The 17119-nt window shown below is 36.8% G+C and overlaps 1 protein-coding gene across 1 annotated transcript in view; it reads left to right on the top strand.

Moving 5' to 3' along the window:
- The window catches only part of LOC118843733 (CUB and sushi domain-containing protein 1-like), a 2679416-nt gene that overhangs the window by 1779048 nt on the left and 883249 nt on the right, over positions 1–17119 (top strand). Inside the window, 1 exon segment of the mRNA XM_036751485.1 lies at positions 3616–3737. Within this exon segment, the coding sequence (XP_036607380.1) occupies positions 3616–3737 (122 nt within the window).

Here is a 17119-nt window from a genome sequence, read left to right as displayed (position 1 = left end):
ATTTTTGAAGTGGACTGTTAAGTTGGATGGATGTACAGCTAGAGACAATTTGGTGGCACAGTAGATATGGAGTTAGGAATATATGAGTTCAAATTCAACCTCAGACACTTAATAGCGGTGTGACTCTGAGTCAGTCATTTGCTTTGTAAGCCTCGGTTTCCCCCTCTACAAAATGGAGATAATAGCAGTACCTGCCTCACAGGGTTGTTCTAAGGATAAAATGAGATCCTATTTGTAAGACACTTTGTAAAACTGAAGGTGCTATGTAAATACTAGCTCTTATTATCATTACTATTATTTGCAGTTATATGGAGGCATTATACATAGGCATTACTATTTCTGTTTAGGTGTTGTGGTCCCCATTAAGGATTTTACATTTTTGACTCTCAATTGAGTTTTACTGCCACTTAAAAATCTTTTTTTTTAAAATAAAAGCTTGATTTTCCTGGTTAACTGGCATCTATTTTTAAATGGTCTGCCTGAGGCCTGGCCAAGGGCAGAAAACCAGAGTGGGTGCCAGTCCCAAGGGCAAAACTATACTAGTGGTAGACATTTTCTGTAAAGCCAATGTGGCAGCAAGGGCAAAATGGTCTGCTGGGGACTTAGAAGGAAAAAAACAAAAACTGATAGAAAAAGTTAACAGCAAACTCCTCCCCAGCTTTATCGATAGTTAAATAAATAGAGATTGTGACACAGACATAATATATTTATATACTTATATACTTAGGGAATAGGGACTAGACCTATGACTTCATCAATATGGGGACCTCCCTGTTTGGAACTTCCTCTGCCAGTGCAGGTCAGTATCAACTTTACAGCTTATAATCTTAGAGAGTTGACTAAAATATTAAGATGTCAAGTGATTTCCCCAGTTTCAACTAACCAGGATCTCTGAGAAGCAGGACTTGAAACCAGCCTTTTCTAGTTCTGAGGCCAGCTCTCTGAACTTAAGTCACAATCTCTGTCATCTTTATCTGTATCTAAATAATATACTAAGTACACAGAGCACTTATCACAGCCCCTGACACATGGTAGGTATTTAATAAATGTTAGTTGACTGATTGACTATGATAATAATAAAACAAAATGTTTCTGATATATCAGATTGTACATTTATATACACAGAGAGGTATTCCCGCCTGTACATACGTAGAGGCAGACATGGTATGGCAGATTATAAAAGATATTTTTTTGTTGTTCAGTTGTGTCTGACTCTTCCTGACCCCATTTGGGGTTTTCTTGTCATAAGACACTAGAGTTGTTTGCCATTTCCTTCTCTAGCTCATTTTAAAGATGAGAAAACTGAGGCAAACAGGGGTCACATAGCTAGTCAATGTCTTGAAGCCAAATTCGAACTCAGGGAGCTGTCTTCCTGACTCCAGGCACAGAATTCTATTCACTGCACTATGTAACTGCCACAGATTAGCATAGCTAGAGTGAGAGAATTCTGAGCTTGCTGTTCAGAAGACAGGCTCAGATGCCCCAAATATTTCTAACTGTGTAATCCTGGGCAAATCACTTCACTTGTGTATGCCTTAGGTAATTTTCCAGGAACATCATTATATAGGATCAAAGATTTATAGATGGAAGAGCATCTAGTACTTTTCTTCATCACAGATGAGGATCTGAGGTCCAAAACAGCGAAATGACTTGCCCAAAGTCCATTAGATAGCAAGGGGCAGAGATAGGATATGTCTACTAAGTCATAATCAGGTTTTGATCTCCTTTAGTGATATGAATTATAACATTCATAGTACGTGTGTATGTATATGTATATATTTGTAGAAAATCTATTTATATATTACATATATGTTTATTATATGGAGTTGTATATGCACACACATGATGAATTTGCTTAGAGGAAATACATATTTTCTACATATTTTCAACTCAAAGAAAATTAACAGTAGTTTCTAAGTTCCTATTATGTTCATGGTACAGGTAATATATGATCCATATGCTATGTCATTCTTATATTAGCTTGCAATTATGCATTAATTGCTGAATGTAAGATTTCTACAACTAAAATTCTAAATTGACTGTGAACATTTCCCCCTAGTTTTACCTTTATTGCTGAGATTTACTAATTAATGTTGCTAATGATTTCGTTTATCTTGTAGGAAAAATCAGCATCTGAGGTTCATGATCTTTTTTGAGAACAAGAACCCAAAAATAGACTAATTAAACAGAAACCATGAGTGTGTAGGAGGTGTACATGTTTGTTGTCTGTTATGTCCTTTTAAGGCACAATACATATATTCACTTTTTAAGTTCATATGACCTTTTATTTATGTTTTCTTTTTAACTTAGGAAATGTTGTGTTTTGGAAGAAAAATGTTCAGTGTTTAAAAATTTAAATTTTAGTATATTAAAATATTTGCCATCTTCCAGTACTTAATATGTATACTTTAAAAATACTGAATAACTAAAACCTAATTGAGTAATGTTTGTAGGTTCATAGAATCTAAGATCTAGTTACAGAGCAGCAGGTGGAATGAATTGGTACATTTTAAAAACCATTCTGATTTAACGGCTTCCTGACTGGGTTTGCTGCAGCCACCTTTGCTCACTGACTTGTATGGCCTTATCTAAATTTATGGAAACACATAAGGCCATTCGTAGCCTTAGGATTATTACCTCAGATTTCAGAAAAGCAAGATAAATACAGACTTAGGCCAAGTAGGAGGGAATTCGATATTTCTCTACCCAAATCCCTGGCAGTCCATTTCTTGAACCTTCAGTATTTCCCATTTACCTTTCACTGAGTATTAGTCATTTAATCCACAAGTATTTATTAAGCAAATATTGTATGCCTTGCCAGTCATTGTTGACAAAAGGAAGAGAAACAGTGCCTCTTCTTGACAAGCTTATGTTCTAACTAGAAGAGACATCATGCACATGTATAAGTATACACTAAATATGTACAAAATTAACACATCACCACAGTTGCGTACAACAGGCCAGGGTGCAGGCAGAGGAGGATATAGTATAAAAAACAGTGAACTAGCAGTTAGAAGATCTGCAGCCAAGTCTTGGGCCCTTCCTTGCCTTTAAGAAGTCTTGTGACTTTGTGACTTCCCAGATTTGTGGCTTTGGGAACAACATCACTCTGTCTCTCTGAATCTTAATTGCTACCTTCAATAAAATGAGATTGTTGTAAAAATTGTTGTTGTTGTTATTCAGTAATTTTTAGTTATGTCTGACTCTTCCTGACCCCATTTGGGTTTTTTCTTGGCAAAGATTCTGGAGTAGTTTGTCATTTCCTTCTCCAGCTCATTTTACAGTCGAGGAGACTCAAACAAACAGGGTTAAGTGACTTCCCCAAGGTCACACAGCTACTGTGTGTCTCAGGCCATGTTTGAACTCAGGTCTTCCTGACTCCAGATCCAGTGCTCTATCTATTGCACCATAAGACAGATGTTTTTAGTTAGTAAAGTTAACTTACTAAATAATTATAATAATAAATGATCAAAGCAGAATATACCAAGAGCCTAGATCTAACCATTGAGCCATTTTATTATTTTGTTGATTGATAGTCAGTGTTTTTCCTACGTTAAAAACTGTAATCCCAATGTATTATGAGAAAATAATGCACTTTTGTTTTTGTGTTTCTAGCTAGAACATGTGGTTCCAATCTCCGTGGACCAAGTGGGATCATTACATCACCTAATTATCCAGTTCAGTATGAAGACAATGCACACTGTGTGTGGGTCATCACTACAACAGATCCAGAAAAGGTACACATTTCTTTTTTACAATTATTTAAATGATGACTATCCTTATTCTATCAAGCATTTAAAGCAAATATACTATAAAAATGTCATATATTTTTTAAATATGTTGCTTGAAGTGAAAATGATTGTCATTTACATACCCTTGAATACCCAGAGGTAGTTATAATTAGATAAATGCACCTAGCGTCACACCTAATGCTGATAGTTTCTGGTGTACCCCCACTCCATTTCTTATGATGCTGCAGATCAATGTCTTCCTTTCACACATACTAACTACTCTTGAGTTTCTTTTTTCTGTCTCTTCAGGCTTGTTCAACTCTGAATGTATTGGACTAGGGCAACTAGTTGGTACAGTGGATAGAGCACCAGGCCTTGAGTCAGGAAGACTCATCTTCCTTGAGCTTAAATCTGGCCTCAGACACTTCCTAGATGTGTGACCCTGGTCAAATCACTTAACACTGTTTGTCTTAGTTTCTTCATCTGTAAAAAATGAGCTAGAGAAGGAGATGGCAAATCACTCCAGTATCTTTGCCAAGAAAACCACAAAATGAGGTCATGAAGAGTCAGACACAACTGAAAACAAAACAAATAAAAGGGATAGACTAACAACATTGTATTGGGCCTTTCTTCAACATTCTAGTCAGAATGCAGGTATCTGTCGTCTTAGAAATACACTAATCAATCCCTTGCACAAAATAGACTAGTTGTTTACTGTTATCTTTTAAATCATTGGCTCTTTTCTCTATAAAACCTTCACTAAACAGAATAAAATGATTTAAGTAGGTTGATCACCTACCTCCATTCTGTTCCTTGATGAAAAACAGAGATGTTTTGTTCGCTTATTACATTGGCATTATTTTGTTTTTTTTTTTAAATAGCAATTTGTTCTATAATACATGGAGCTGTGATGCCAATTATGATGTTCAACTTCTCTATGTGTGAGAATATAGAGGAGGAAGGATGATAATAACTTAAAAATTTTCTGTAAATTATGGAAATGAGCATTGGGGTCAAGCTGTATAGAATGATATATTGAAGATCTTGCAACCGGCTTCTAGCAGTATGCCCAGAGCAGGGTTGGTAGGATCAAATAGCTCACTTGCTAAGTGCTTAACTTCTCAAAGTAGTATGACTACCATCCAGTGCTTTGCTTCCTCATCCCTTCTTTTCCTCCCCACTGGGAGCCTAATGACTCTCTCCAAAGAACTGGATATTAGAACGGGAAGAGATCACACAGACTTTATTAGTCCAATCCATACTTGAATAGGAATGGCTTCTCCAAGTGGCCATCCATCCTCTCTTTAAAGACATTCAAGTAGGAGGAACTCCTTATCTTCCAAAGCAGAGATTCTACTTTTGATTAACTCTATTTTTCAGAAAGTCCCCTAACTCTCTATCGCCCACTGCAAATTCAGGATTTTGAATGTGATTGAGAAGGAAAATGAGAATAGGTTCTAATTGTGAACAGGAAAACTAACTTTTTATTGTTTTTAATAATTGAACAATACACACGCAAAAAAGATTTGATTCAGTCTCAAGAATTAATGCATTAAAAGTACTGTATTAGGAAGTTTAGCTCTGCCAGCAAAATTGGAAATATTTTGGATGCAAAGGGTCCTTTTTCAGTGAGACAAGGAAGTGCAGGCTGAAATTCATTTTTCTTTGTACTTGAAGACAGTAGGGAGGCCTCAAGGCTCAGGAGCAGGGGCAAACCTTAGAAATCAGAGACTCTCTAAAGAATAGTAGAAATGGGCACTTTGTATATAAATCATAAGAGCAGGGGAGGAGTTTTGAATAGTTTAATAAACTCTGGCCCCGAGAAAGGGATAGAGGAAATGAGAAAAGCAAAGTGGACACATCTCCTGGCAATACCTCCTGGGTCATTTTAATGAGGGATTGCCAACTTGTGATTTATTACACAGAGGTGGAATTTCTTTCCCTTTATACTTGCTGTTATGTAGAGATGGGATAGCATAGTGAAGAGAATGATGGAGTGAGAGTTAGGGAGATAAGTTCAAGCCTTGCCTCTGACACATACTGGCTATGAGATACTAGGAAAAGTCACTTAACTTCTTAGTGTACTAGACAACTCTAAGTCTGTAAACATGATATTGAAATTATGCAATTCTGCATTGATAAAAGGAATATCTCCAACTGGTGCTTCCCTGTACCAGTGAAATTATAGAATTAATTTAAAGAAAAAATAGTCTCTGATGCTTCATATCAGGGTTTCCTGGCTATTTTGTGTGAAGAATTTCAGCCATCTCATTGATAATTTCCAGACACTACAAACTCAGCTGAAAGGCAAAAGAAAACAAAAACAGATCATGCACAATGATGTCCCACATCTAAATTTATATGCATAACAAGCTATTTAATAAAACTAATGCCCAACAACCACAACAGGAATTTAAGGTGGAAAATGGTAGAAAAATAGCTTTTCTTAGTGCTTATTTAGATTCTATCATTAAGTGAAAGATTATTTTCACTTTTATTGCAGAGTTCAAATCCTCACCATATAAGATGACTATAGATAATAAGGTTGATGGTTTTTTATAGTTCCACGTACATAATTTGCAATTATTATAGTACAAATTAAGTCAGGAGCCCAGCAAGGTATGTTCATTATCTGGTTTCATTTGCTCTAAAATGAATTTCTTTGATTTAGTCTAAGTGGAATAGAGACCCCTACCTGTGAAAGAAAAAAAAAAACTTGCTACATTTTTGCATTGATTGGATTTTAAAAAATTATAGTATAATGTTGAGTGCTCTAATTGCCCTGAGATGAGTAATATAGACAAGTGTATGTTTCTTCCTGCTTTAATTAGAATGAACACTTCTCTGTGTAAAACTGACATCTCCCTCCCTCCAGTCTTAGAATTTACTAAAAATTTTTTCTTCCCTGAGATTGTCTGTTAAAAGTGAACTGTCCTTAAATTTTTCTTATCCACTAGAACTTTTTTTCTGGATCTCTCCTTTGCCCTTATCATATTCTACTTTACATCATATTTATTTGTATTATTTAGACACAAATTTTAGATAGTAAGGTCCTTGTATACAAAATAACATTTTTTATAGGATCATATAATTACAGAATCATAAGATTTAGAACTTGAAGAAACTTAAAAGAGCAGTGAGCCCAATGACCTCAGTTTACAGTTCAGATGACTGAAACACACAAAGGTGAAATGATTTGCTCAAGGCCACACAGCGTTGAAGCAGTAAAGTCGAAATTCTTCTGTCTCCAAGTTCATTGCTCCTTCCTATACACTGGGCTACTTTTCATCTTTATTGTCCTAGTGCTGAGAAAGCCTACATGGTAACGTTGTAGTACATGGTAGATACGATGAATCTGGAATTAAAAAATATATATTCAATAAAATAACATGGAGGGGATAAACATTTAGTAAGTGCCTATGTCCTAGGCAGATAGCTGGCGGAATGGATAGAATATGGGGCCTGAAATCAGGAAAATTAGTTTTCCTGAGTTCAAATCTCACCTTGGACACTTACTAGCTGAGTGACCCTGGGAAGTTACTTAGTCCTATTTGCCTCAGTTCCCCCATTTGTTAAATGAGCTGGAGAAGGAAATGGCAAACCTCTTTATAAAGTATCTTCACCAAGAAAACCTCAAATGGGATTATAGTCAGACACAACTGATGCAACTGAACAACAACAAAAGACTTTATAAAATGCTTTATATGGTAGTATGAGATAGTAGACTGTATGTTGAATTTCAAGTCAGAAAGACCTGAGTTTGAGTCCCATCTAAGACACTAACTAGCTATGTTACCGTAAGAATATCACTTACTCTTTTGTGGCTCCATTTCTTGAAGTGCTGGAGGTGGACTTGATGGCCTCTTCAGCTTTAAATTTATCAACCTATGATTGTCTCATTTGATCTTCATGATAATGCAGGATTCTCTCTAGCTTATAAACGTCTAGTAATGGTATCTTCATTTACATTTTACAGAAAAGGAAAATGGGGCCCAGAGTTCACAGGATCATATATTCAGAGCTGGAAGTGATTGTAGAGGCCATTGAATAGATTGAAATGATTGAATAGATTGTCCGTGACCAAATAGCTAGCAAACAGCAGGGTAGGGTTCACACCCAAATCTCATCTAACTTCAAATCCATTACCCTCTGCTATACTCTTCTATTTCTCCCAATGAATATGAAATAGGGAATCACATTACTCAATTTCAGTGTTAACTGTTATTTCATGAATATTTCTAATATTAAAGTAAGTATGAAGACAACTCTTAGAAGTCCCTCTTTGAACCAGAGTTCTAGAAAAGTAAATGTAAAGTCTGCCATTATCATTTGGGTAGGATTATAAACCTGTATATTACGTTTCTAAAATTCAGTATCATCCAGTGGGTAGAGTTATTCAGGTTTTTTTGTGATGACTCAGATAGCTTTTCCCTTTTGGTTCAAGAGAATATAGAATTTGATAACGTTTGCTTCTTTCTGTCTTCAGATACTATTGCAAGAGGTATTCCTGTTAGAACTCAAAATGTGGCAAATTTCTGTGAAAGATCCTGCATATTCCACCCACAGCATGTAGAATTTCAGAGTTAGAAGAAGAGGGAATTGACTCCAAGCCATACAAAAAAAAAAGAAAATTCTGTAGAACAATAGAACAATATAGGAGATAGAATTCTTGCCTTGTAATCAGGAAGACTTGGATTCAAATTCTCTCAAACTCTGGACAAAACATTTAAACTCTTAGAATATCAGTTTTCTCAAAATTGCTGAAAGAGCTAATGAGCTAATGCGTACAAAGTATTATATAATACTACATATTTTCACTTTTCATCTTTCTACTGAGCCCTAGTCTGACATCTGCGGTTGTCTATTGGGTACTCACACTTCGATGTGTTTTGGCATCTCAAACTCAGCATGTCCAAAATTGAACTAATTATATTCTCCTCTCTGCCCTGACCCAGTCCTTCTAACTTCCTGTTTTTATCAAGAACTTTGCCATTCTTCCTTTTCCCTAGTATTTAATTAGCTTGCATTTTGCTATTTTCTATAAATTTGTATTTATTAACCTCATATTTATGCTATATCTTTTACATGTACTTTTTTATATCCTCCATTGGAACATAAATTCATTTTGAGTATAGATTGTTTCATTCTTTATATTTGTATTCTGGATATGTAGCACAGTGCCTGATAGATAGTATAAGCTTAATAGTCACTGATTGATTGATTGGAAGCATCCTTCATTCTTCACTCTCACTCTCCATAAACATTTTTTTGGCCAAGTCTTATCAGTTCTACATTCTTAACATCTTTTATATTCATCCCCTTCTCTGTATTCAAGCAATAAATATCCCAGTTCAGGCTCTCATCATGTCCTTCCTGGGGTATTACAATCCTCCTCATCAATCTTTCTTCATCCAGTATTTTCTCTCTTCCAACAGTCTTCTACACCTCTACCCAAATGATATCCCTAAAGCAAGGACTGACTATATCATTTTTCTGTTCTAGATGTTTCTGTGGTTTTCTCTTGCCTCTAAAATAAAAAAAAATTCCTTTGACATTTTAAGCCCCTCACAAACAGCTGTCAGCTTAATAGCATACCACCTCTTCTCACAAACACTGCATTTCATATAACCAAGCTTGCCTGCTGCTTCCCTCCACATCAGTTCAGTTCAAATGCTTCTTTCCCTTTGAATAGGCTGTCTTCTATGCCTGGAATGTATTCCCCTCTAGCATGAAAATACCTTGGGTGAGAACATTTACTTTTGTATTTGTATCTTAATCACCTAGCTTGATGCCTGGCACATAGTAGGTGATCAATAAATTCTTTTTGGCTGATTTAAAAATAGTCATCTAGTCTTTGTTAGAACACTTTAGGTTAGGGGACACTTACTGTCACCCACTGCAGGTCATGTCATTTTTAAATACGTTTAACTTTTAAATTTTTTCATTCAACTTAAATTGACTTTTTTTTGCCCCTACAGTAATTCTGTCCTTTGAAGCCAAACAGGATAGGCCTAATCCCTCATCCACATGACTGTCTTTCAGTTACATGAATACTGCTGCCATATTCTGTCTCCAAACTTCACTTTTCTCCCTAAATATTCCTTGTTCTTTCAGCCAACCTTCATATGACATGAACTCAAGATCATTCATCATCATGGTGGCTTTCCTTTGGATGTTCTCCCTCTTTCTATGGTTTTACTTCCATGATTCTCAGGGTATCATGGATTTAGAAGTGGAAGAGACATCATAGGTCACTTAGTCAAATCCCTTCATTTTATAGATCAGAAAGGAGTGAGTGATTTGTTCAAGGACACATGCAGGTAGCAAATGTCAGGTTTAAAGTGCGAATATAATTGTAAAATAAGCAAGTATATTCTATTTTTATTAAACCAGCATGTGTCTGTTATACCACTGATGTCAGGGGACAAAGATGATCCCTGCATCTGGAATTTCCATTTTATGGAGAATAAGTATGAAAACAGGTGTGTGGTTTGACTTGTATTATAATCAAATCCATGCAATAGAGAGGCATTTTATAATTGGATTTTGTCCTTTGTTACTGAAGAAAAACCTACTGTTATCTGTTTAAAAAGTAATCCCATATGTTCTGTATTTTAATGAAATATGTTGAAAAGAAACAGGTTTGAAATAGTAACTGCTGATTGTAATAGCAGCCAGTACATTTAACAGTTAAAGTCCAATAGCAGATGGAAAGATTGACATCATCTTTAGAGGCATGAGTGTGACCACTGGATACTTGTCTCTCTCTCTCTTCTCTTTATGTTACAACCACCTCCTCAGTGTTTATTTCCCACCTCTGAATTGCAGTGGTTGTTTCCTAGTCTCCAAACCTAAAATTTAAAAACAAAAGGAAAAAAAGAAAAAACCCTTTAAACAGATGAGCAGAAACTCATCTTCATCATCTTCCCATCCCCAGAAATAAGGATAGAGGTTGTAAAATAAAAAAATTCCCACTCGTGTCACCTTACCATTGGAGTCAGATGGGCTCCACACTCTTGAGTGTTGTCATTCCTCTGTGAGAATCTTTTGTCTATTCCTCCCATTACATGATTAAATAAGATGCTATGTCCATTTTTTATTCTACATACTACAGTTAACTATAAAAATTTATTTGAACCTCTAGGGGGAATGCTCCAGGAAGAACAAGGAGAAATAATCTGAATGTGGGCAAGTTGAACAGAGAGAGGAAACTGGGGAAACAAGATATTCTTTGCCTATTTCCTGTTTACCTTGAGTTATTTCCAAATAATAATCATTCAAGAATTAACTTAGTTAACTCTTAAGTAACTTAATTAATTCAGATCATTGGATGGTTAGAGAGAGGGACTAGACTTGTGATTTCATTGACAAAGGGAACACCCTCTACCAATTCAGGTTAACACCTTCTCTTCAACTTGGTCTTGGAGAGCTGTCTAGAAGAGAGGTGTCATATGTACATATCTCACAACTCTCCCAAGTGTGGTCCAAACCAGATTAAAATATAACTGGCAAATATGCAGCTACATGACTAAAATAATTTTAAAAAGAAATTGGTAAACATGTGGTTTTCTAAGTCAACATATGGATGGTTTAGTGGTCCTGTTTCTTTGTGAGCTTGACACCAGGGTTTTAGAACATTAAGAGATTAAGTGACTTGCCCAGAGTTACACAGCCAATTTATATATCATTCTCTCTATCCTTTACTCTATAGCTTGATAGATAGTTAAGAGGGGATATCTTTGGATTTCCACTAGTTTGTAGCGGGGAGAGTAGAAATAGTTTTTGAAACTACTAAAAGAAATAGGACCACTGTGTTGGTAAACAAAATGGGGTCTTAGCACTCAGTTCAACCAAGTGCCCTTGAAGAGTTTGGCCTTTGTTTCCTTGATTAGATTTGGCAGTCCTTGGTGACCTCCTTGCCTGAGGGGAGGGCCTAGTTTACATATGAGTTCAAGTGACCTGTTTGGGACACCAGAGGCTTTTAGACCACATGGGTTTAAGTTGCCTCTTTGTGACAATTCTAGGTCATGTGTGTGAGTCACATGTGTGACTCACCCTTGACCCTTAAAAAGATATAAAACCAAGGCTGGCTTCCTCTTTTTCAGAACTCTTACCCACAGCCGTGGTGGTGTGCATGACTCTGGGCCAGCCCTTGTTAGGAGCTCCCGGGCTGAACCTAGATGTTGGTAATTATGAATCGTATTTGGTCTGTGTGTTGATGTTTGTAATTTGTTTGTATTTGCTCCGAAGTTCAGGGTGCTGGTTTTTTCCCCTGAACTAAGTGAGTGATATTTGTATGCTGGATTAAAATAAGCTTGTTAACCCCTTAACGTTGCTTTCCTTAGTAAAGCAGATCAAAAGAACCTGGGCTTTTGCAGAGTGCTGGAAGCGTGCTTGTTGTTGGGCTTGTGTTAGTCTTTCACCCCTACAACAGCTGCTAGCCAGATTGTTGAAACAACAACACATTGTCACTTCCTTGGAATTGAAGACATATTGTCCCTAAAGTCCAGGACAGGATCTGTAGAACATGCTTGGAGTATTCAATCTACTTCAGTGACACATTAAATATGTTAACTAACATTTATAGGGGTGGGGAACAACTATTTTTCTCCTTCCAAATTTCCAGAAGAGTTCAATGTTGGGTTGTGTTTTATTCAGTTAGGTTTGTACATACCCATTCCTCCATTCCACAAATACATTTTAAGCACCTATTATATGAGGACTACTGCATCAAAGCAGGAGTTGTAACTGCAGCATAACTTTTTAATCAATGTGAGCTATATGAGCTCATTAGCCCTCGTCTATAGGAGAAATAATCTTTCCAGTCATAAATACACTTAAATAGATTTTTAAATACTGAATGTGCCCTGCATCCACAGACTTAGTGCTTAGAAAGGAAACATAAGGAAGTATTTTTTCATTCTGTCAATATCTTCAAAATCTTTCTTCTAATGTAATTTAGAACCATGGCTAAAGACGGTATTTTCATTCAAGCTATGTTATTCCCTACAGAACAGTGAATACACATGTGTATATGAGTTTATCATGCTTTCTCAACCATGTGGTTTCAAAATTCTTCTAGTATACCATAAAAACCCAGAATTATAATGTAACCTATAGATTCTCTAGTACAACTCCATTATATTGGTCAATGGTTAAATGACTTATTCCAACTCAATTAGTGGCAGCACTGAAACTTAAACCCAGATCTGTTGCCTATTGATTCAGTGTTGTCTTCACTACATAAGGAGAAATCTTTCTGAGAATGTATTACATTTGTTCCAGGAGTTCACCAGTGGGATGGCCTGATATTCATTTGGGTTAATTTTCTTTATAGAAATTTGACTGAGAAGTGTAAGGCAGCAGGGAAAGGTTGAGGAGATACTACCAATGATGATGAGACCAGAGATCACTGAAGTGCTGCCTTATGTTGGCCACCTAAGTCATAGGATTCCTAATTTGATAAATTTTAAAAAAAGATATTAGAGTCAAGAAAATTGTCTAAGGCAGTTTTGTGCTATCACTAGGTAAGTTTGACCTTTCCCTATTATGTCACCATACCAGGCAGCTAAAAATAGATATCACTTGTGACATATCTTTGGAGATAATCTATATTGAATCTTTTACCCATTGCCAAATGACACTTTTGCTAGTAGCAATAAATCTGTCAGATGTATGTGTTTTGTAATGTTTTCTTTCTCCACATTTTGGACATTTAAATAGCCTCTCTGTTCCTTAAGATATGCAGTAAGCGGCAGGAAGGTAAACTGCAGATTCCCTTCTCCTCTGTTCTGGTCAAGAAGTAGAAGTTGCTGTTCCCCCTACTGACCCCCACCTCTGCACCCCCACTACATATTTAATCACTGAACTTGCATATTGATGAAAGTAAAGAAAATAGTCCTGGTGGATAGATGACCTAGTCCTGACTCAGCCATCGACTTTGAGAGTCTTAGCCAAATATTTCACCTCTCTCTGCTTCAGTTTCCTACTCTTTAAAGAGAGAAAGTGTACTGAGTTGTCTTGAAGGTCTCTCCATCTCTCTGCATTAAATTTTATTTCCAAAATTTTTAATGAAAATTCCACTTATTTCACCTATTTAGTTCAGCTATTCTTTGTAAGAATGACAATTTAACTAGTAGGAGAATGAACTGTTCTTTCTTTAATTGGGTATAGCGGAATGACTTCTTTTATAAATGTATAAGGCATAGGCACATTGAATTTTGGCCATGGGTTCTTCTAAGCTATAAACAAACAATTCCCTTCCGTCCCCTCCCCCCCTCTCCTTTCCCATCCCCTCCCCTCCTCTCCCTTCCCCTCCCTTTCCTTCCCCTTCTCTCTTCTCCTGTACTCTCCTCTCCTCTCCCTCTGTCCACATAGGGTATCATGGCCTTACTTGCAAGATATCTTGGGTTTTACCAGCTAGATTTCTTTCTTCATGACCATGCCTTAAACCCAAATCACTTTGGCTCTCCTTGATTGCTCAATCCTAGCCCAGGCCTACTAGGTCGTTGTTTGGGCCTTGATTGCTCACAGTGAGTGTAAATAGCAATTGTTTCTGTTCTAGCCAGAAACCCTGAGGGTCTTCCTTTCCCAAGTTGTTTTATTTTTTGGACCACATAAAAGAAGCTGTTTTTGTCTCATTTCTTACCTAACCTTTGTCACTGAGTGGATGTTGCCTCAAACAAACTGAGACCTCAGAAAGACCTTAGCTTATAAAGGCTATAGTCTCCCACTGCACCCAGGGTCATCTCTGATCATTCTAATCTAGATGTTGCCACTGGATTCCGATGTTTCTGGAGGAGAAAGTGAGGCTGGTGACTTTGCAGAGCCCTCCCTCAGTTAAATCCAATTCACTTGTATGTCATGGCATCACCTCCCTGGTGTCATGGTCCTCTTCAAGAATGAAGGATCAAGCAACAACATCATCATGTTCCTTGGACTTATTTTCTTAGTGTGTAATTTACTTCCATGGATATAAAAATTGAAATCTTTAAAGCTAAAGATACAGGAGACATTTGGATAATGTAACTGAAGCAACTTCTTATATCTACCTCAGTGAAAGAGAGGTCATTTCTTTCGATCACATTTGTAGAGGAGTAGACAAGGTAGTGCAAGTCGATATACTGACACACACACAAATACCCTTAGTTGAACAGTACTTAGACACCTGAAGGCATCTCAATTAAGCAGAATTGCCATCCAAATTAAGCAGCAGTCATTGCCATTAAGTATAATTAGGCTTAATTTGATTCCTTGGGAGACAGTCCAAATAAGCGGGCTTCCCGATTAAGCGCATCCTGATTATATAAAAGTTATATTACATATTGAACATTAGAAAGAGGAGCAGTTTTGTAATGAAGCCTGCCAAACAGAAATGGCTGCCAAAGACTTTGAATGAAGCTCAAGGATCTGTAGTGCTAGTGCATATCATTTTAAGGGTTGGTTTATTTTTTATGATTAGAAAGAAAAAAAGTCATAATTTCCCCTTATTTGGAATGTTGTACTAATGCTGATTGACATTACTTATCATAGGATCTACTTTGGGGATCATTTTACTCTTAAGTGGTGATTTATATGTTATGTTGCACTCTTCATTTCCTTCTTTTTTTTTTAACTTTGAAGAACTGCTGTGTATTCAGGTGGCATGCCATGTTTCAATTTATGCCAGGCTCTAGGAGGGATTTTACTTTATAATGGAATTAATGTGAACTATTCTGAACTCATCTACTGTTAGATATATCCCAGCATACAATATTGTGGAATAAAAATTCTACAAAATAACTGACCAGGCAGAATGATTATGTATAGGTGTATAACTTGTTTGCATAAGCTTTCCTCATTTTGAAAACATAAAGGCAAATAGAGAAAAAGTAACTTTAAAAAGCTACATCATAGATTTGTCAGATTTCCTCTAGCTTTATCTCTGAGCTTTCTTTTTCTGTCCTCAGAGCTGCACCACCTCCACTGCCCCCCGGTGTGGTGGCCGAACCACAAACTCCTTTTACTCTGTGCCCGCAGCTTTTCCCACTAACCCTCTCTGTTGTCTTTGGTGTTTGTGGGTTGAGAAGTCTGGTAACTGCCACAGCTCAATGATTCAGGGTGCTAGGGCCTGTTCTGCCCAGTTCCTGGTCTGGTTGATCTGGGAGCAGCCCACACTGGGGTCTGTGCCGCTCTGCTCCCAGCTCTGTGCCCGATAGAGCTTACCTGCAACCATCCAGGCTGTCCTGTGCCGGAACTCTGCTTCCCTCTGCTATTTCATGGGTTCTGCAGTTCTAGGATTTGTTCAGAGCCATGTTTTATTGGTGTTTGGAGGGTTCTGGGGGAGAAAACTAGGCAAATTCCTGCTTTCCAGCTGCCATCTTGGCTCCGCCCCCTCTGAGCTTTCTTTTTTAGTTTGTTATTGCAGGATCTGATGTAATAAGGTGTTTTCTATGCAAAATAAACCTCCAAATACCTGTTGATATAAAAAGTAACTCTACGTGTAATTTATTTAATGCTAAAATAAAATTATACATGTCACTTCATATTATACGAAGACAACTGGTGTGATAGAAACATATATTGTATGTGTGTTTCTGTAGACTGTCACCACAGAGATAATTTTCATGGATTAAAAGGAGACATGGAAATGAGGAATATAATGATCCAAGAGAGTATTGTTAAATGTTACTGTCAGTTCAATAACCTTGCTTTTCCAGCCCAGCAGCCATGAGTGAATCCATTCAAGGCTTTCATTCATTCAGGCTTCCATGTCATTGAACACCTTTGGAAGAAGGTCAGATCCCATACCAACATCCTTCACTGCACATTAACAATTTTTCCTACCTATCATTACTACTCAGCCTTTCTCTTTGCTTCAATATCCATAGATAGATAGCTCTTGTCATCTGCTCACTGTATTCACCTTTCATCTCAGGACTTCTAAATTCACACATATTTTTGCTGAGTTTGTGTGACCTTTCTCAAAAAAAATCTTTAGACCTTTAATCTTATTTTCTCTCCATGTCTTTCACTCTCCCATCTCCATCACATGCTTTTCTAACACTGTCTCCATTTTCCCAAGTCTTTTATCTTTCATTGTCATTATTCTAGAAATATCATTGTATATTTATCATTACCATTTCAAGCTAAAAATGATGAGGACCAAGCTTGTCATCAACTCCTCACCCTGACACTGTCATCACATCAAACTGTCATTCTTCTGAGAATTCATTGCCTTATCTATTTCTCCTGGTATGACATCAAATACTTCTATTTTAACCACTTCCAATTTTCCCTATATGCCAAATTGTTACAAAAGTGTCATTTTTCATCCACAGCATCTTGTCATTATCGCTTTCCTCCATCAATAGCCAAGTAAAGTTTGTATATTTTTTGAGCATCTATTA

The sequence above is a fragment of the Trichosurus vulpecula genome, chromosome 3, assembly GCF_011100635.1.
Source record: "Trichosurus vulpecula isolate mTriVul1 chromosome 3, mTriVul1.pri, whole genome shotgun sequence".
NCBI lineage: Eukaryota > Metazoa > Chordata > Mammalia > Diprotodontia > Phalangeridae > Trichosurus > Trichosurus vulpecula.
The sequence above is the reverse complement of the archived record's forward strand: the minus strand, read 5'-3'. Positions and strand labels throughout refer to the sequence as shown.